The 21,658-nt window shown below is 37.6% G+C and overlaps 1 protein-coding gene and 1 pseudogene across 11 annotated transcripts in view; both read right to left on the bottom strand.

The window, feature by feature from the left end:
- Nucleotides 1-21,658, bottom strand: part of ST7L (suppression of tumorigenicity 7 like) — a 219,620-nt gene that overhangs the window by 187,817 nt on the left and 10,145 nt on the right. For all 10 annotated transcript variants that reach the window (XR_013959478.1, XR_013959479.1, XM_080648961.1 and 7 more), the window contains exons 5-9: nucleotides 18,746-18,861; nucleotides 11,232-11,310; nucleotides 6,356-6,510; nucleotides 4,815-4,912; nucleotides 4,451-4,565 (exon numbers count right to left, since the gene is read on the bottom strand). Coding sequence is in view for 8 of the 10 variants with exons in the window: in XM_080648961.1 (XP_080505087.1) it covers nucleotides 4,451-4,565; nucleotides 4,815-4,912; nucleotides 6,356-6,510; nucleotides 11,232-11,310; nucleotides 18,746-18,861 (563 nt within the window). In the remaining 2 variants the exon portion in view is untranslated. The remainder of the gene's footprint in view (nucleotides 1-4,450; nucleotides 4,566-4,814; nucleotides 4,913-6,355; nucleotides 6,511-11,231; nucleotides 11,311-18,745; nucleotides 18,862-21,658) is intronic.
- On the bottom strand, nucleotides 11,255-13,535 carry LOC308237808 (high mobility group protein B1-like; annotated as a pseudogene). Its single transcript, XR_013961675.1, has 2 exons — nucleotides 12,938-13,535; nucleotides 11,255-11,310 (listed from the first exon to the last, which is right to left on the bottom strand). The product of XR_013961675.1 is annotated as a high mobility group protein B1-like (transcript).

Here is a 21,658-nt window from a genome sequence, read left to right as displayed (position 1 = left end):
AGGAGTTTGGGGAAAATGAGAGGAAAAGGTGAAGGGGATTAACAAGTATCAACTGCCAGTTATAAAATTAGTCTTGGAGATGTAAAGTACAGCATAGAAAAATATCTATATATATAAAAGCCAAGCGACCAGAACAACAAAATGACCAGAATGACCAGTCACTATGACATGCACTGTGATGGCCAACCGGCTCAATCGGGCCCCGATCAGCCCCCCCAAACCGTTCATAGCCCCTCCCCGAGCCGGCGGGCCAACCTCCCGTGTCCCCTAACCTCCACTAGCCCGGCCGCACCCCACTGTGCACGAATTCGTGCACCGGGCCTCTAGTAGTCAATAATATTGTAATAACTATATATGAAGTCAGATGGGTACTAGGCTTATCTGCTGATTACCTCATAAGGTATACCAGTATAATAGTAAGTGCCTAATCAATATGATATATACCTAACCTAATTTAATACCGTATGTCAACTAAAATAAAAAAAATAATGCCTAAAATAGTATTATTAGGAGAGTAAGGCCACAGAATTCCTTTGAAGTTTTAGATTTTATAGATGTTCCAGCAAATGAAGAACCAAAGAACTAAATTGCTTTTAACTTCACAATTCTAGAATGGTAAAAACTGGGGACTCATAAAAATAACTGAAAACACAGAAGCATATCTAAGTTGTGAGTTTTATTTTAGATTTAATGAATCAGGTCCTATCCGCTGTTTTATATTTGGTTCCTAAGCTTGTTCATCATAAGCATCATAAGCAGGCCATGCATCTGATCAGTTACATATGGAAAGAATTTCTCATAAATTTCTCCATGAGCCCACAGTATTCTGAAGCACTTCCTAAGAATTCCAGATGTTTAAAAGAAATAAACTTCTCTTTCCAAGTGTAACACATTTCAAACCTGCCAAGTCATAGGGATTCCCAAGCTAATGGGTAGGAACTTACAAATGGACAAGTGTGAATAAAACTAGTATGTTCTCTTATAGTGAAAGATATGATCAGAAGCTTTATGCTCGTTAGGATATATGCAGCTTGGGTTTAAAAGCTGATGACTCACTCAGAATGAGGAGAAAGGCTATGCTTTGTAAAATTCTCCCAACTCTATTTGTGTTAAATTTGCAGTTATAGTATAATTAGAGGCCCGAAATTCGTGCACTGGTAGGGTCCCTTGGCCTGGCCGGCGATCAGGGCCGATCTGTGGGGTGACTGGCAGGGCGATCAGGGGGGCCCCTGCTGGCACCCACCTTGGCCGGCCTGGCACCGCCCACTAGCCAGCCCCGCCCCCCACCCGCTGTCGCCACCGGTCACCTCCCTCTGCAGGGCAACCAGCAGGGCAGGCGATTAGGGGGCCCCCCCGTTGGCACCCGCCTTGGCTGGCCTGAGGCCTGAGGGCTGGGGCCAGCTCCTGTGTTGAGTGTCTGCCCCCTGGTGGTCAGGGCACATCATAGTGACCAGTCGTTCCACCGGTTGTTCCACCCTTTGGTTAATTTGCATATTAGGCTTTTATTATATAGGATAATAAAAATGGGCATTATATTGACTTCTTACTATTAGAAGACTAGTACAAAGAAATGGGATACCTGGATTTAAGTTCAGGCTTGCCACTTCCTGGCTGGGAGACCTTATCCAATTACTTAACCTTCTTCAACTCCCGTTTCTTACTAACTGGAGGTAGTAGAAATACTTGTTCTACCACATCACAAGATTATTATAAATATCAAATAAGATAAATTATACTTTGTAACTAAAAAGCATTGTAAAAATGTTATTCTGAATTACTCTTATACATACGAATGAGAGGCCCGATGCACAAAATTCATGCACGGTGGGGGGGTCCCCTCAGACCAGCCTGCACCCTCTCCAATCCGGAACCCCTTGGGGGATGTCCGACTGCCAGTTTAGGCCCGATCCCTGGGATCAGGCCTAAACTGGCAGTCGGACATCCCTCTCACAATCCTAGACTGCTGGCTCCTAATCGCTCACCTGCCTGCCTGCCTGGTCACCCTTTACTGCCCCTCCTGCCGGCCTGGTTGCCCCCAACTGGCCCCCCTGCTGGCCTGGTCGCCCCCAACTGCCCTCCCCCCTGCCGGCCTGGTCACCCCTCAACGCCTCCCCGCCAGCCTGGTCACCCCATGCAGCCTGCTGTTCAGTTGTTTGGTCATCCCTCACTAACCCCCCTGCCGGCCTGGTTGCCCCACACAGCCTGCTTGTTCAGTTGTTTGGTCGTCCCTCACTAACCCCCCTGTCGGCCTGGTCGCCCCACGCAGCCTCATTGTTCAGTCGTTTGGTTGTCCCTCACTAACCCCCCTGCCAACCTGGTCATAGGCAGCCATCTTGTGAGGGTGTGAGGGTCAGTTTGCATATTACCTCTTTATTATATAGGATTGCTAATCAACTTCCATTAGCCTTCCCTGACACTCCCAAACAAATGAGGTACCATCCTTTGTGCACAGAACCTCATACTTTTCCAATTATCTCAGCTAACACATCATGTTTCAATACAACTACTATTCATTTGTCTGTCTGTTCCACTAAACTGTAAATCCTATGAGAGCTAAGTCCATGTCCTTTTGTTCACTACTGTATGCCAAGTGCCTCACTCATATTAGGTACTCAGTAAACAAATCTTGACAGAAGAAAAGTTCCTCCTTACAGGCCTTTGCTTCCAAAATTCCTGATAAGGAAGATTCTTTTTTAAAAAATATTTATTAAATTTATTGGGGTGACATTGGTTAATAAAATTATATAGGTTTAAAGTGTACAATTCGCCCTAATCAGTTTGGTTCAGTGGATAGAGCGTCAGCCTGTGGACTCAAGGGTCCCAGGTTTGATTCCGGTCAAGGGCATGTACCTTGGTTGCGGGCACATCCCCAGTAGGAGGTGTGCAGGAGGCAGCTGATCGATGTTTCGCTCTCACTGATGTTTCTAACTCTCTATCCCTCTCCTGTCCTCTCTGTAAAAAATCAATAAAATATATTTTTAATAAATAAATAAATAAATAAATAAAGCATACCATTCTGTAACACATCACCAGTATATTGCACTATGTATTTACCACCCAAAGTCAAATCTCCTTCCATCACTATATATTTGACACCCTTTTTCCTTGGCTATCCCCCCACTCCTTTTTCCCTCTGGTAACCACCATACTACTGTCCACAATTATGATTTTTTTGTGTTTTTTTGTCTTGTCTGTTCATTTGTTGCTTTTAATTTTATTTCCCACATATGAGTAAAATCATATGGTTCTTGACTTTTTCTGACTTATTTTACTTAGCATGATATTCCCAAAATATCTGAAAGATTCTTTTTAAAAATTTTTGTGTTAGTTTCAGGTGTACAGCATAGTGGTTAGACAATCATGTACTTTACAAAGTGTTCCCCCCAATATATCCAGTACCCATTTGGCATCATGCATAGTTATTACAATTGAATTGACATTTCCTATGCTATCCTTTGCATCCCCATGACTATTTTGTGAAGTAGTGCCAATTAGTACTCCTAATCCCTTCACCTTTTTCACTCAGCAACCATTTATCTATTTTCTGTATTTATGAATCTGTTTCAATTTTGTTTGTTCATTTATTTTGTTCTTTAGATTCCATATATAAGTGAAATCATAATGTATTTGTCTTTTCTGTCTGATTTCTCTAAACATACCATTCTAGGTCCATCTGTACTGTTGCAAATGGTAAGATTTCATTCTTTTTTATAGTCGAGTAACCGTCCATTGTATATATGTACCACAGCTTTTTTATTCACTTATCTATTAAACGGCACTTGGGTTGTTTCCAAATCTTGGCTATTATAAATAACACTGCAATGACCACAGGGGTGCATATATTCTTTCAAATCAGGGTTTTGGTTTCTTTGGATATACATCCAGAAGTGTAATCGCTGGGTCATAAGGCAGTTCCATTTTTAAAATATATATTTTTTTATTGATTTTTTTAGAGAGAGAGAAGGAGAGAGGGATAGAGAGATAGAAACAGGGAAGAGAGAGATCAGCTGCCTCCTGCAGGCCCCCCACAGGGGATGAAGCCTGCAACCTGGGCATGTGCCTTGACCAAGAATAGAACCCTTGGTCTCTTGGTTCCTGGCTCCACGCTCAACTGCTGAGCTACACCAGCCGGGCAAGGCAGTTCCCTTTTTAATTTTTTGAATAGTCTCCATACTGTTTTCCTTAGTGGCTGCACCAATCTGCATTACCACCAACAGTGCATAATGGTTCCCTTTTCTCCACATCTTCACTGACAGGTGTGAGATGGTTCTCATTGTGGTTTTAATTTGCATTCCTTCTTAATAGCAACTTGTACCCATGGATTCTAAATATTGACTGGTAAGAATGATAAAAGAAAATCACAGAAATACTAGAATAGGATCGTACTTATGATTACATAATTTTAAAAAATTCTTTAACCATGTGATCAACTAAAACAAGTATCACTCACCATCATATTTTGCTAGCACTGCCTGAACATCTGCATAGGCCTGTAATTCTAAAAGTGATTCTAGGAGATTTTCATGGATGTTCCACATGGTAAGGGGAGGAAATTCTTTCATCAACTGTATAGTAAAAGGAAAAAAAGATTACAATTACAGCAAAGAAACTCAATAGAGTGAATCACATTCACTGAAATAGAAATTCTTTTGTTTCTTAACAAAACTGTGGAGACTCTATCCTTAAGCAATAATTATCTTTTCATAAAAACTATCAATTAAAAAACAATGATTCTACATTAAAATAACTGGCAACTCAAACCACATTTTTAGTTTTTTGAAGAATATGAAGGTCCAGTTATCAAATTCACTTACATCTCTCATTATTTTTACTGCTTCTCTTATTCTTCCTAATTTTCTTGCACACATTGCCAATCTTCTTTTAATATAAGCCAGTACATTGGTATCTCTCCCTATTTAAAAAAAATGACACAGCTATCATTTTTGTAGTATGATTTTCTATTTCATTAACATATCCATTAATTTTATTTGCTTACTCTGGCAGCTTTAATTAAAATTAAATTGTGTCAGAATGGAAAAATATTAATGATTGTTGTATTTGGGTGATGAACATTAAATGTGGGTTCACTATACTGCTCTATTTGTGTATATGTTTGAAGTTTCTTATATTAAAAGCATACATTGAATTACTTTTACCTCTACCAATAGGTAATATGAGAATATAGAAAGTAATCTGTGTATACTTGACAAATGCATGTTAATATTAATATAAAAGAAGCACATATAATAGGGAGAAGTAACATTAACCTATTATTTTACATTTCTGCATAAACAATCTATTATTTTAACATCATTTATTGTTTTAACTGAAAAAAGATTTTAAAGACAAAATATCCATGGCTAGTGCAAACTTTTGCTCAATAGATACTAATAAACTATAAAATTACTTCTAGAAAGAGCTAATAGTTCCGCAACTATCTCATAACGATATTTGAGACGATACAAGGACAAATGGCGTAACTTTTTTATAAATGCAGTTTCATTAGTTCCAGACTGCAAAATCACATATTCTCACAGTTGTGTTTTATAACAAGCATTAATGAAACATACTGTATACATCAATATTTAGAGAGAAAACGTTACGCAAATTTTAATTTCCACAAATAAAAGATTTAGAACTGCTAGCAGATAATGCATTATGTAAACATATGTCAATTTATGGCCCACTATCCACCAAAATCATGAAACTAAAACTCTCTGGCCACACAAAAACAGCAGGAAGCAGCAGTACTACATAGTCTAACATCTTTGGTAAAAGTGTCTCAATCATAATTGGGGAAGTACCTCTGTAAGGAGAAAGAAAGGACCTCAGTTGCTATGGCTCATAAGACTCAAACACAACAGAGAAAAATCAACCAAAGAAAGAACCCATGCCAAGTAAGGCTGGTTTTTGTGCTAAAGAGGCCACTCCCTGGCACTATACAGAGATACACACAGTCTGAAGAGCAACCCAACTGATGCCCCCCTACGATTGCTTGGGGTACGGTAAGGATAAGGGTAATAGCTGCTTGTCATCACTAGAAGGCTCTCATGGTTCTTTCTGAGTTGTGTTCCTCCAATAACCAGCCCAATTCTCACATGAAATAAATTACTATTAAGTCTTAGAGCAGCACATCTCTCAATAACCAGAGCAGATCTGTTTCCTTCCATGAGCATTCTCTAGCTAATACATACTTCAGTCTTTCTGGCTTGCAGATATTATGAATAGATTATCACATAGGAAAAGTAGCTAACCTCTAAGTATTAAGTTTATTATTGTTGTTTTGTGTTTTAAACATAAAAGAGCCAATTGCAGGACCTAAAAAACAGATAAAAATTAGTTCAAATTTGCTTACTCAGTTGGGCTTCATGCTGAGGACTTTGGTGCTGACACTGCTGCGACCGCCTATAGATCGTTTCTCCTGCCTTGAGTGCCTGCTTAAATAACTTTTCAACATCAACAATAGTTGTTGCTTCTTCCTCAGCCAGTAGAATATATGCAGAGGCACAGCTATGGAGAAAGCAAGCAAGACAATTTTAAGTAAAAACAGTAAAGCAAGTATATCTCTTGGGTATGTCCCTTTGTTCTATGTTATATTTCCCTGCCTTTCCCTAGATTTTCCATCTTTTGAATAAAAACAACTTCCATCAGTATTTTAATTTATTAGGGGCATACTCGTATATCCTTTATGTCTTATTTGCACATTTTTCCCTTTCCTTTCTTTCTTTCCCTACCTTTACTTTTTTTTTTCTTTTCTCCCTTTACTTTCTTTTACTTCTATATTGAATCTGATCTGTTATCCTGTATTTTCCTTTTGTGGAAGAGGGAGAAAAGAAGATATATAAAGAATTATCCAACAGTTGTTCAAGGGATGATGTACGCTAGTGGTCATGCCTGCTCTTAGTCACTATGTACTTTGTAATATCCATCAAATGGATAATGGAGGTATAGGAAAGTGTGACGTTTGACAAGAATATCCCATAGCCAATTAGGCACCTTTACAATTTGACTCAGAAACATATTCCAGGACTAGACTTTTTTCACTACACTGAGTAAGTATTTCCTCTTGGTGCTGCCCCATCCTCTCAGACTTATCAACAACAGTGCTGCAACAAAACACCCCTTGATCTGCAGCCTAGTCTTTCCTCCTACCGTCCTCCTCTCACTTGTCACACCCATGCTGACTCCAAGTTTCCTTTCCTTCACCCCACCAAAACACAGATTTCTCTTTATATCCTTTAAGTCAAAAGCTGGCTAATAAAATAAACCAATTGGTTTGGGGACAAAAAGAAAGAGAAACAGAAAGTTTCCTTTCTATTCCCAGAAGTAACTAGTTCATCTCTCTTCTAGAGACAATGTCCTAGTTCTGATTATCTAAGCGTAGATTGTCCAGTATTGTGGTCATTGGCCTCATGTAGTTATTGAGCACTTGAAATGTGTCTAGTCCAAACTGAGATGCACACCAGTCAGTGTATGGTCAGTGTAAAGCGCACACTGAATTTTGAAGACTTAAAAGAATATAAAATACTTCATTAACAATTTATTTTTAATGTTGAATATATGTTATAACATATTAATATGTTGAATATAGCTAAATAAAATATATTATTCAAGTTAATTGCATATATTTCTTTTTACTTTTTAAATGTGGCTACCAGAAAATTTAATGTTACATATATGATTTGCATTACAACAGGGGAAAAATTATTAATAAAAGTACAAGGTGGGCATGGAACAAAAGTGATGGCAAGATAGCAACAAAAAATTGGGGACAAGCCCTGGCTGATATGGCTCATTTGGTTAAGCATCATCCCATGCACCAAGAAGTCACGGGTTTGATTCCAGGTCAGGGCACATGCCCAGGTTGTGGGCTTGATCCCCAGAAAGGGGCGTGCAGAAGGCAGCCAATTGATCAATCTATTGATGTTTCTCTCTCTCTCCCTTCTTATTTAAAATCAATGAAAACATATTTAAAAAAAATTTTTTTTCACTGGGGACAAGACAGATCTTTCATTTGGAAAATGCAAATCACATCATTTCAGCATCCTTCAAATAATACCTTAATTTGAAGTATATAATAATTTCACTAATCGAGACTTCTTCATTACATTACATTGGGTTAAATCTATCCTTATAAATTAATTATTTTAGCTTCATAGTAAGTTTTGAAATCAGGAAGAAAGTCCTCTAACTTTATTCTTCTTTTACAAGACTGTTTTGGCTATTTGAGATCTCTTGTAATTCTAAGTGAATTTTATAATCAGCTTGTCCTTTCTGCAAAAAATAGCAACTGACATTTTGATCAAAATTGCATTGAATTTGTAGATCAACTGGAGAAGTACTGCCATCTTAACAATATTAAATCTTCCAATCCATGAACATGGGATGTCTTTCCATTTATTTAGGTCTTCTTTAACTTCTTTCAACAATACTTTTTAGTTTTCAGTGTACAAGTCTTCTACCTCCTTGGTTAAACTTTTTTTTTTTTTTAATTGATTTCAGAGAGGAAGGGAGAGGGAGAGAGATAGAAACATCAATGATCAGCTGCCTCCTGCACGCCCCTCACTGGGGATTGAGGCTGCAATCTTGACATGTGCCCTGACCGGGAATGGAACCATGACTTCCTGGTTTATAGGTCCATGCTCAACCATTGAGCCACACCAGCTGGGCTAAACTAAACCTAAGTTTTTTAATATTTTTTATGCTATTGTAAATGGAATGATTTTCTTATTTTCCTTTTCAGATAGTTCATTGCTAGTGTGTAGAAATACAACTTATTTTTAAATGTTGATCTTGTCTCTTGCAACTTTGTTAAAGTTGTTTATTAGCTCTAATAATTTGTGTGTGTGTGTGTATTCTTTACAATATCCTGCATGTATTATGTTATCTATGAATAATGATAGATTGGTATGTTCAATAGTGTACCAAAGGTTTCTTAGGCTCTGTTCATTTTCTTCATTCCTTTATTTTTATTTCTCCTCAGACTAAGTAATCTTGATTGACCTAAATCCAGTTTACTGATTTTTTTCTGCCTGCTCAAATCTGTTGCTGTATTCATGTAGAAAGATTTTTATTTTGGTTATATTTTTCAACTCTAGAATTTCTTTCTATTTAATTCCTTTTACTTATTTCTATCTCTTTCTACCTACTTTTTAATGGTGAGACATAATTCTCCTGTTTTCCTTTAGTTCTTTGTACATGGCTTCCTTTACCTCTTTGAGCTTATTTAAAATAGTTGATTTAGACCTGGCTGGTGTGGCTCAGTCAGTTGAGCATTCTCCTGTACACTGTAAGGATTCCAGTCAGGGCACAGACCCAAGTTGTGGTTTAATTTCCGGTTAGGATGCATGTGGAAGGCAATCGATTGGTGTTTCTCACATCGATGTTTCTCTCTCTCTCCTTCGCTCTCTAAAATCAATTAAAAACACACTAAAAAAATAAAAGTTTATTTAAAGACTCTGTCTAGAAAGTACAAAGTCTGGCCTTCCTCAAGGACAATTTCTATTCATTTCCTTTCTTTTCTGTGTATGGGGCATATTTTGTTTCTTTTGCATGTCTTGTGATTTTTTCTTGAAAACTGGGAATTTTTAATATTATAATCTGGAGACTCTAGAAATCAGATTTCTTCTCCTCCCCAAAGTTTGTTACTGCTTATTGTAGTTTGTTTAGTGACTTTCTGAACTAATTTTGTAAAGTACCATATTCTCTATCATGTGTGACCAATGAAGTCTCTATTCCTTCAGCTTAGTGGGCAGCTAGAGATTGCCTTTAACACCTGGAACCAAAAACAAGTCTTTGCAGATGGTGTGTGGTGTGTGTGTGGGGTGTGTGTGTGTGTGTGTGTGTGTGTGTGTGTGTGTGTGTGTTGGGGCACACCTTCAACATTCAATCAGCCAGTTTAACTCTGCCTTAGCCTTCACTTTCTGTTTGTACAGAAGCTGAGAGTTAGACAAACATGAGAGCTTAGGGTCTTCTTAAGCATGTACCTTGGGCAGGTGTGCAGCCTTTGAGATTTCCAGGAATAATGTGGTAGCTTTTCAAAACCTTTATTTCCAAAGTATTTCATTCCCCAGTTTTCCTCCAAAGCTTTGATTTGTCTATTGTTTGTCCCAACTTTTATTCCTTGCCCCAGGCAGCAGGAATTAGTGTATTTGCCTTTAAATGTTTTAACAATGCCCTTCCCCCCAGTGCAGTTGTGTCAGTACAGGGAGAGTTCCAAATTATCCTAAATAAAGGCAAGTCCCTTGGGCTGGTCCTTCAGGGAGCCAACAGACAGGTCCAAATAAACAACCACAATTCTTTGAGAATTAGGTCCATTCTACTTCTTCTGCTAGTTGTTTCCAAGGGTGCCAGGGAACTAGGGAGTAGGGGATGGGGCCAGTGTAAGTTAAAACATCACAAAGCTCTCTTACAGAAATTCAACTGTTGTTTTTTTTAATTGATTAAGCATTCTCCAAGTTGCTATAAAGTTTTGATTAGTTTCCAGAGTTTCAATAAAGTTGATTTACTGCTTTTGGAATTCTCTACACTACTATTTTTCTTCTGCTTTGGGAAGGTCTTCTTAATTAGGATAATGTATCTGGGGAGAGAGGGAAGGAGGAGGAATACAGGGGACAATGCTAAGTTCACATTATTCAGGAAGCATACCTTGATTAATCCCAACTAGGGCCATATTTTAGTATTAGATTAATACTCATTGATCTGTCCCATTTAAATATTAAGTTGACTTCTGATTTTACATTTCATCTTTTCAAAATATAAAGTTAACACAAAGAGCTATAAAAAATGCTTGTTAACATGAAAAAAATTAAGTTAGAGATACATTTTATTTATCTTGAATCCCCATCTCATGCCTCCCATCCCATTAGTAACTAAAGTTCGAAGGGCTGAATGAATGTTTTAAATGAATGATTTAAACGAAAAACAAAATTAAAACAAGTGGCATAGTATTTTGGTACTCTTTAATATCAAATATTATCACCAATTAGATCAGCACTCTCCATTTTAAAAAGTACTTCTAGCATAATTTCTATTCAATGCATAGATAAGTTTACTTTCAGGAGCAAAATACATATGTCGGTGAACATGGCAAATTTTGTCTCTAGTATGCAAAAAGAGAAAGGGGATTGCTAATGACTCCAAGTATCTAAGGAACAGACAAAAGGAAACATTAAATCATTTGCCTGGGTTTCCTTCAAAACAAATTTATTTTCCATATATTTCAAACTTACTCATTGTTTAATTCTAAAGCTTGGTAGGCTGCTTTAATTCGAGATAAAGGATTTCTTTCCCTCCATGCCTTCTGCATAACTGTAGGAAAAATATTTCAAAAAGTAGATGAGATGGTAAACATAAATAATCTTATGCAAAATACATGAAGAATGAGCTAGGAGAGTAAACAAAGACTTAAATAACATGTTCTAAAATGTAAGAAACAAGAAATTAGGGTGCTAGCTCACATTAACCTTATGAAAAATTTATATTAAATTTGTAAGTTTCACATATAATAAAAAAAAATACTGTTTTTCTGGTCTATTTTAATAACAACAGTTAAGGTACTTAATCAAATTAATCACATCATTATACATGAACATTTATATACTATGTGCATATAAAAATTGAGTTTGGGTGACATTATAATCAACATGAAATATTCTAGCTCTTTATCATTTTGAAAAGATTCTTTGGAACTGCTAGAAATATATAAAAACAGTTAAAAATAAAGTCTTTGTCTAATCAATGATTCAATCTAGGAAGAATGTCTGAATTTACATTTTGTATTCAAAGGGGGGGATTAATTTAGAATATAGTATATTTAAGGAAAATGTCAGTTTCTACAAAGATTCAACAAAAACCTGAATTAGAATATCTCTGAAATAACAATATCAGCGATCATTTACAGTACCAAATGAAAATTTCACACTAAGTAAAGTTTCTTAAAAATTAAACAAATAAAGTAGACTCATGAAACTATCTGGCCTATTTCAAGGTTGATAAGAAAAATAGAGAATCTATAAATGTTGTTTTTGGAACAAAACCCACAACTGTCCAGAAAGAATAATGTGGAAAATGTTTGAGTTTTCCTTTGGAAACAAAATATTAGTCTTGGCTTAGAAAATAAGACAATATATTCTACTTGTGTAACAAAAATACATTTCTAATATCAAACATGTCACCAGCTAGCTAACAGCTAACGCTTCCTCAACTTGACAAACTGATGCACATCAGCACCCATCTGATAATAACCAGGTAAAGAATAGCATTTTACTGAAACATTAAAATACAACATAAAATTAAATATAATATTAGATTTGCCATTTTTGATGGTGGGTTCTCTTCTATAAGTTACATGATATTCACAAGTCAAATTTTGTGAATCTTTACCAATATTTTATTTTTAAATTTAAAATTGTATTTATTTAGAAGCATTCAAAATGTCAACAAAACAGCTGCAACTTTTTTGCAATTACAGAATGGTATTCAGTTAAGAGAACAACAATTATTTTGTATAAGCTGCATCAGAGACAACTGACGATGAGAAAATTACTATTCCCATATATAATTTGTGCTGTGCACCAACAAGAACCTGCTTTAAATTTCCATGGCAATTTACACCTCCATACTGTACCAGGCAAGGTTAGTGGCTACTGAAAATATCACCAGGCAATGGGGGAAAAAAAGGAGATATATGTACTAATATATGTAATACTTACTTTAAACAAACAAACAAACAAACAAATAAATAAATAAATAAATAAATAGAAAATATCACCAGGACAGGACTATCTAAAAACAGATTTGGTAGTGTGTTAACTATACAAAAAAAGGACACAAATCTTACACAGCCTTACATTTCAATTTTTTTCTTCAGAAGGAGTGATTTGTGTATGGGGGAGGGGGGAGGTAAATGCTTTAAAGACAAGGAAAAAAAACCTACGCTAAAACAACTTATTATTATCCTCCTCTTCTTCCTCCTCCTCTTCATCTTCGTTTTCTTGCTTTTTTCTTTTTCAGCCCTCCCTTTTTGCCTCATCAGGCTCTGCTGTAGCTTGATATGCAGTAATATCTTTCTTGTATTTCTCCTTCAGCTTAGCAGCCTTCTTTTCATAAGGCTGCTTGTCACCTGCAACAGTGTGATTTCATATTCCCCAGCTTCTCTGCAACATCACCAACGGATAGGCCAGGATGCTCTCCTTTGATTTTGGAGAGATACTCAGAACAAACCAGAAAAAGGCTGAAGGAGGTCTCTTGGGTGCATTGGGATCCTTGAATTTCCTTTTTGTTTTCCCTTTAGGAAGAATATAAGTTCTCATTTCTCTTTCATAATGGGCCTTGTCCACCTTTGCCATGTCTTCAAATTTTCCTTTCTCTTCGGCAGTCGTGGTCTTCCACCTCTCTGAGCACTTCTCAGAAAACTCTAAGAAGCTGACTGAAGTACTTGGGCACTTCCTCCTTGTGCTCTTCCTGGCAGGTTTGCACAAAGAAGGCATACGAAGACATTTTGCCTCTCGGCTTCTTAGATCTCCTTTGCCCATTTTCAATAAAAATTTTTAAATTGATTTAGAGAGAGGGAGAGAGAGGAAGAAAGAAAGAAGAAAGAGAGAGAGAGAGAGAGAGAGAGAAAGAGAGAGAGAGATGAGAGAGAAACATCAATTGGCTGCCTCCCACATGCACCCCAACTGGGGTTCGAACCTGCAACCAGGCTATGTGTCCTGACTGGGAACCGAACCTCTACCTTTTGGTGTACGGGACGATGCTCCAATCAACTGAGTCACACTGGCCAGGGACTGCCCATGTTTAATTACTTTTCCTCAGGGAGCACATAGTCGCCAAGTACCTGTTCGGCCCGCACCTGCCCTGGCACTGTCTCTATGGAGCTCAATATACTGTGATGGCTCTCTTTACCAACATTTTAAATGGTTTGGTATTCTAGTATATTAAGAATATATAATCTCAATTTATTTAACCAACTCTCTTTGATGGACATTTGGGTTACATCCAATTTTTTTGCACTGGGCCTCTAGTTTTCTTACTAAACAGAGATATTGTGAAAACACATTTCAATATCTACCTTTGTATACCTGACCAAGAAGTGGAATGGTTAAAATGTATGCATCTTTTAAAAGATTCTGAATTTATACTCCAAAATTCCTTCCAATAAAATTACATTAATTTACATTATTTCAGGCAGTGTAGGAGAGTGACTGTTTCCCTACTTCCTTACCAACACTGAATAGTATCAGCCTTTATTAATACATGAAAATGATTTCATTTGCACTTAGATGTCTTTTATTTCTAGTAAGGCCATCAAATCCACCTTTAAGCATTTTTTCTTATTGTTTTCAACTGCACTATCCAGCCTCTCAATATTATTCTTTTTTTAAAAAAATATATTTTATTGATATTTCACGGAGAGGGAGAGGGATAGAGAGCTAGAAACATCGATGAGAGAGAAACATCAATCAGCTGCCTCCTGCACACCTCCCACTGAGGATGTGCCCGTAACCAAGGTACATGCCCTTGACCAGAATCGAACCCGGGACCCTTCAGTCCACAGGCCGATGCTCTATCCACTGAGCCAAACCGGTTTTGGCTCAATATTATTCTTTACAACCAATGCAGTTCTAAGTCAAAGGGGAAATTAAGTAAAGGAAGAAAAATATATATTTCCTTCTAAAAAAAGGTTAAGGAATAATTTAAAGCAAACTGCTAATTTAGTATTCACCTGTCCACTTTAAGAGCTCTTGATATGTTTAAAAATAACACAAGCAGTTAGCAATTCAATCACATCTACTTATTTTCAAGTTAAATAATATTCTAACATGCTAATAACAGAAAAGACACTAGCATTTATCCCAAGATCAGGGGTCACAAATATTAATGCCTACAAAGCCTAGGTAAAGAACTAAAAACATATGCACTGTCTAAAGAAGAATCAAAACTCAGGTCTAACTAATTAATGCCAAGTGGAAATGCAGGTCCAAGTATGCCATATTTTCCAAATTTCTAAAGTGTAAATCTGAATTTTAATGTTAAGTCTCCTAGTTTTTAAATGTTGAAAAAAAATACCAAGAAAATGAATTATCCAAAATCACTATTGGCTGGCCTTGAGGATATGTCTGTTTTCTGTTTTAGATAAATCAATAGGATGAGAACAAAATCTACTAATGTAGTAATTTCTGATGACAATATTCAAGAGAAATTTATCATATCACACATATATACACATTTGTCTGAAAAGATCAATATGGAACCAACAGTCCATTTCTGGATTAGCATTCACAGGTAAAGTCTGCCCTTGATTTTGGTCTTTAGCTGGGATTATGTGTACCTCTAGAAGTACATGAACCTTTGCAAGGACCAAAACAGGATGCATGGTTTTAAGAGAAACCAGTTGCTAAAGCCTTAGCTTTATATGACTCTTTCCTATAACTAATCTACCTGAAGAATGTTCCTCTGATTGGTCTGTGCATCATGCAGGTTTTTCATTCCTACCCAACACCCACTTTCTCACTCCCCAAAAGATATATTCCTTTCTCCTACTTTATAAAAGGAAGTCTTACTTCTCACCTATCCTGAATCTTCCCAAGGTGCATTGCTCTACAGTATAAAAATCTTCAGGTGCCAATGGGACAATTCAAAGTTCAGGTTTGGGAGTAGCCATTTTTAATCAAGGAACCTATAATAGGATTCCACCTTTAACTTATTTTTTTAACAGTGAAGCTCATCATTATTCTGGCCCTTAGATACACTGAATTCAAGTATATTGTAAAGTGGGGAGGGAGTGATAATGTTTACCAGTTCCATTTATCAGCATCCCTCCTCCCTTACTATCAAAGAATGCATTCTCATACAGGAAGGTCCCCTCACAATAAGGCCAAGGGGGCATTAGTAAGAAATAATAAAGGCAGTGGAATCTTACTTTGGCTGAGATAAGGTCTAGGCAAAGCTTTGAGATTCTGAGACTCTATCTTTCTATCTTATAATCTGTATTCAGAAGAGAGATGGCTGTCATGGGATGCATGTTAATATGTTTATCTGAATTGAAAATTGAAGTCAAACTTCGTCAGAAAGTAAGTCTGATTTGGTTAATAGGATTGACAATGAGAACTCAGCCAGCCAATTAGGTTTTACAGAGGCCATTTCCCAAAGTTGAAAGAGCCAAATATGGAGCTCCAAGGATTTGACAAAAATATAATTAAAGTACACAATACCATTTAGAACCTTATGGTCAAAGAAAATTAATTTTTTCATTTATACTAAAAATTTATTGTGGAAAACTCATACATGTGATAAAAGACTCTCAAACACAAAATAATCATATTAAAATCATAGGAAGCTTGGGATGGATATGAATTCCAGAACAAAAAGGACTTCTATGAAATTTACTACTGTTAAAGGGTATTTGCTCATGTATTTTTCAATAGATAATGGTATGTATCAAGTCATTACATTACTTGAGATACATTCAAATATAGGGTATTCTAGTTTTATTTTCAAATTTCTATATTTATAATATATCAAAAACCATATTCTTTGCAATTACTTAACCTTAAGATATCAACTTAAAAATATGTTAAGGGAGCCCTGGCCAGGCGGCCCAGTTCATTGAAGCATCATCCCATACACCTAAAGGTTTCGGGTTTGATTCCCAGTCAGGGCACATACCTAGGTTTCAGGTTGGATCCCTTGGATTCCATGCCCTATAGGAGATAACCGATTGACATGGGTGTCTCTCTTTCTCTGCTTCTCTCTCTCTTGTTCTTCTTCTCTCTAAAAACACCCTTTGGTGGATTTTTTTTTTTTTTAAGTGTAAAGGGATACATCATTTTTCAAAATTCTCTTAGGAGGTATGTGAACAAAAACGTTTTAGGACCACAGCTTTAATGGACAGCCATGGTTGCTATACTTTTGCCATTAATGTAAACATTAAGCACATAAACATAAAGCAATTGCTTTTTCAACTATTTACAATTAAACCCTTTAATGTAAGCATACCAAACATCCTAGGGTTTCCTGCTACCACCCACCCTTAGTAGTATATTTAATCCAGCAAAGAGATATCACAATGAACTCACTTCAATGCTGGAAAACGGGCTATTTTTCAGACCCTTATTATTGGTGATTTTCTTCTGCCTGTTGATGTGGTGAATAATAGTGGCAATGTGGCAGTAGCTCAGTGGTTAAGAGCCAGACTTGAATTTGAAACCTAGCTTTATCATTTAACTAGAGGCCCGATGCACGAAATTCGTGCAAGAGTAGGCCTTCCTTTCCCCGGCTGCCGGCCCTGGCTCCCCTCTGGCACCTGGGACCCAGGCTTCCCTCCGGCCACCAGCAGGCACCCAGGACCTGGGCTTCCATCGCAGCCCTGGCTTCGTCCGGAAGGTCGTCCAGAATGACGTCCAGTCTAATTAGCATAGTACAGCCTTTAGTATTATAGATAGAAGATAGCTAGATGACTTAGGCATGTTACTTGATTCCCGTTTGCCCCTGGTTCTTTTTTTTTTTTTTTTAATTGATTTCAGAGAGTAAGGGAGAGGGAGAAAGAGATAGACACAACAATGATGAGAGAGAATTATTGATCGGCTCCCTCTTGCATGCCCCCTTCTGGGGATCAAGCCCGCAACCGGGTATGTTCCCCTGACTGGAATCGAACCCAAGACCCTTTAGTCCACAGGCTGACACTCTATCCACTAAGCCAAACCAACTAGGGCTACACTGGTTCTTCATTTTTAAAGTAAGTCTGATAATAGTACCTACCTCGTAAGGTGATTAGTACATTTATATAAATTTCTTAGAACAATGCTTGATGCATAGTAAGTGCTTTACAAGTATTAACTATTATTAGTGAAATTGCTGAAAACATCTGTGACACCAACACCACTCATTCATTCATACTTTTATCAGATAATAAATATTAATATTTGTATTTACAGTATGCCAGGCACTGTGCCAGATGATAGGGATTCAAAGATGATGGAATATAGTACCTGCTTTCCAAAGTTTCACACCCTATTAGGGAGGACAAACATTAAAGCAACACAATAACATTAGCAAATAATTGTTTGTGGTTGAAAATTGTTTCATTGAGGTTTGAACTATACTGTAGAACTGCAGAGAAGAAAGAAGATCCCAGAGAAGATTTTCTAGAGAATTTGACTTTTAATTTGGACCCTGAAGGATAGAAAGAAGCAGAAGGATAGATAAGGAGGGAGAGGGCATTCAAATTACAAAGCTAGCTGTACATTTAAGAGTTTCAATATTCTATCTATAGAGAAGAGCTTAGAGAGAATTAAACAGACATTTCTATGATCTTCCACCACTTAAATGCATCTCTAACTTATGACTGGAATAAAATTATGTCCCATTTTTCTCTACATGCCATGCCCCAATGTTTATACTTTCTCTTACTCTTTTCTCGTATGTATAATTGCAGGTGTTAATTTTCCAGACCAAACTGGATATATTTTTCTCTGCATTAGCAGTTGCTGCATTTTATCTAAAAGATTTTTTAAAGTAATCATAGAAGCAGTATTTTAATAAAATAAATTCTTTATAAGAAGGAAAGGTAGTGTAACAGCCTAGTTTACAATCATAATTAGTTTCAATTTAATCTGGCTTTCCTGTCAATAATGCAAACAACTCCAAGCCAAATAACTTTGTATATTATAATAAATAACTATAAAGAGCTTTAAAAATAATTTTCATGACCACTGCTTATCCCATGAACAGAGACGACACATACCTGTGTCCGAAGGACGTAAAAAGTCCGTGTCACAGGTGAAAAAGGTCTGATGGTCCTGAGCTGACAAGTTCATGTCATAGTATGTAAGTGGCTCTTTACCAGTCACCCAAGTGAGTCTTTACCAAAACACAAGAAAATATGTAAATCAAACATGAGAGAGCATTGATAAGCTATAACAGACACTATTTAAAATTCAAACATATACTGCTAAGAATTCTATTTCAGGATGTTTTAAAAGCTTATTATAATGAATAAAACAAAAGAGATAACCTACACAAACTACTTAGAGTATAATAAAACAAAAAGTGAAAAGGGAAAGGCTAGATTATTCAACAAACATTGTTTCAAAATTGGATTTGAAGGGATAAGACAATTTGCTTCAGATATATACCTTTTTAAGTATACTTCAATAAATTTTCAGTGAGTTAGAATGATTAAAAGTACAAAGAAAGAAGAAAACATAGGTGGATTTTTTTTTTTTTAAAGCAGAAAGAGATTTTTTTTTTTTTAATATATTTTATTGATATTTTACAGAGAGGAAGAGAGAGGGATAGAGAGTTAGAAACATCGATGAGAGAGAGACATCGATCAGCTGCCTCCTGCACGCCCCCTACTGGGGATGTGCCCGCAACCCAGGTACATGCCCTTGACCGGAATCGAACCTGGGACCCTTGAGTCCGCAGGCCGACGCTCTATCCACTGAGCCAAACCGGTTTCGGCCATAGGTGGATTTTTACCAGATATCAAGATGGTAAAGCGCTTTCAAAGCATAAAAGCAAAGAGGAACTTTGCTCAGATGTTACTAAATTAGAAATTTAAACTTTCATATTCCCGAGACTCACAGTAGCACGTTAACAGACTGGCTAATAAATACATTTTAAAATGTGCAATCTCATTAGTCATTAACAAATAGCAAATTAAAAGAAATAATTTTTACTTTCACCTATTAAATTGACGAATATGTATATATTGTCAGGTGGAATATGGACTCACACATTCTGCTGGTATCATGTAAATTGGCATTTATATTTTTGGTTCCAGAAATCAATTAGGTAATATCTACCAAGAGTCTTAAAAATATTTACACCTACCTAAGGGATGGGTATCCTATCTAATAAAAGAGTAATATGCAAATTGACCGTACCTCTACTACACCCATAAGCCACACCCACCAGCCAATCAGGAGCAAATATGCAAATAAACCCAACCAAGATGGCTGCGGCCACAGAGAGAGCAGGAGGGAGGCTTGGGTTTCCCCGAAAATGGAGGAAGCCAAGCTTTTTGCCTGCCCTTGCCAGCCCAGGCCTCCACTCAATGCTACAAAGTTTCAATGATAGAAGATAAATAAATCCCAACAAAAATGGCGGCAGCCACGGAGCTGGAGAGAGCAGGAGGCTAGGGTTGCCCCCGGCGATGGAGGAAGCCAAGCTTCTGCAGCCCTGGCCTGCCTTGGCCTCCGCTCCAGACTACAAAGTTTCAATTGTAGAAGATAAATAAATCCCAGATGCCAGGGCCTCCGCTTGGGTCGCCGGGGGGTGTGGCCGGTCTGCAAACCACCACAGGCTCCTCGCCCAGGCCACCCCATGTCCCAAGGGAACCCCCACCCTGATCCAGGATACCCTTCAGGGCAAACCAGCTGGGCCCCACCCATGCACCAGGCCTCTTTCCTATCTAATCCTATATAATAAAATAATAATATGCAAATTGACCGTCACTCCAACACTCAAGATGGCTGCCCCCATGTGGTCAAAGATGACTGCCCCCATGTGGACACAAGATGGCCACCACAAGATGGCCAGCAGGGGAGGGCAGTTGGGAGGGACCAGGCCTGCAAGTAAGGGCAGTTGTGGGCGATCAGGCCAGCAGGAGAGGGCAGTTGGGAGGGACCAGGCCTGCAAGGGAGGGCAGTTGGGGGCGATCAAGCCTGCAGAGGAGGGCAGTTAGGGGTGACCAGGCTGGCAGAGGAGGGAAGTTGGGGTGACTGGGCCTGCAGGGAAGGGCAGTTGGGGGGGACCCAGGCCTGCAGGGGAGAGCAGTTGGGGGGGACCAGGCCTGCAGGGGAGGGTAGTTAGGGGCAAACAGGCTGGCAAGGGAGCAGTTAGGCATCAATCGGGCTGGCAGGGGAGTGGTTAGGGGGTGAACAGGCTGGCAGGCAGAAGCGGTTAGGGGCAATCAGGAAGGCAGGCAGGCGAGCAGTTGGGAGGATCGGGCCTAAACGGGCAGTCGGACATCCCTTGAGGGGTCCCAGATTGGAAAGGGTGCAGGCTGGGCTGAGGGACACCCTCTAGTATAGTATATTATACCATCCTCTCTACTTTTATTTTTCAAATTTTCCATAATCAAAAAAAGATTAAAGGGGAGAGAAAAAAACTATTCACACCCCTTGATTCAGTAATCCCAGTGCTACAAATCAACCCTAAGGAAATAATCATATATGTGGCTAAATATTTATATAGAGAGATATCCCTCTAGTATAAATGTTAACAGTGAAATATAATCTGTGACCCAGACAGGCAAGCAATAGAGAAGGTATGGTAAATACAAGCACTAAAAATCATGTTTTTGAAGAAATTCTGTGGGAAATTCACACATTGTGATGTTTAAGTTTTGATTCTATACATGCATATAGAAGAGAGACTGGATGGAAAATACTAATAGCAATTATTACTTAGTAGTAAAAAGATGTGGTCTTTACTTTCTTTTTCATACATCTACTTATTTTCTTTCCATTTTCTACAATGAATATACATACATTTTATAATCTGAAGAAAAAGTACTTTAAAAGCACATTGTATTATTTATATAAGTAGTAAAGATGTTAAGTTATTTAATAGTATGAGTTGCCTTATTTAACGTTTTTAGCTATTCTGCAAGAAATTATCATAAAGAGAAAGAAAAAAAATCCTATTCACT

The sequence above is a fragment of the Plecotus auritus genome (assembly GCF_963455305.1).
Source record: "Plecotus auritus genome assembly, chromosome: 12".
NCBI classification, from domain to species: domain Eukaryota; kingdom Metazoa; phylum Chordata; class Mammalia; order Chiroptera; family Vespertilionidae; genus Plecotus; species Plecotus auritus.
This window is presented reverse-complemented; position numbering and strand designations above follow the sequence as displayed.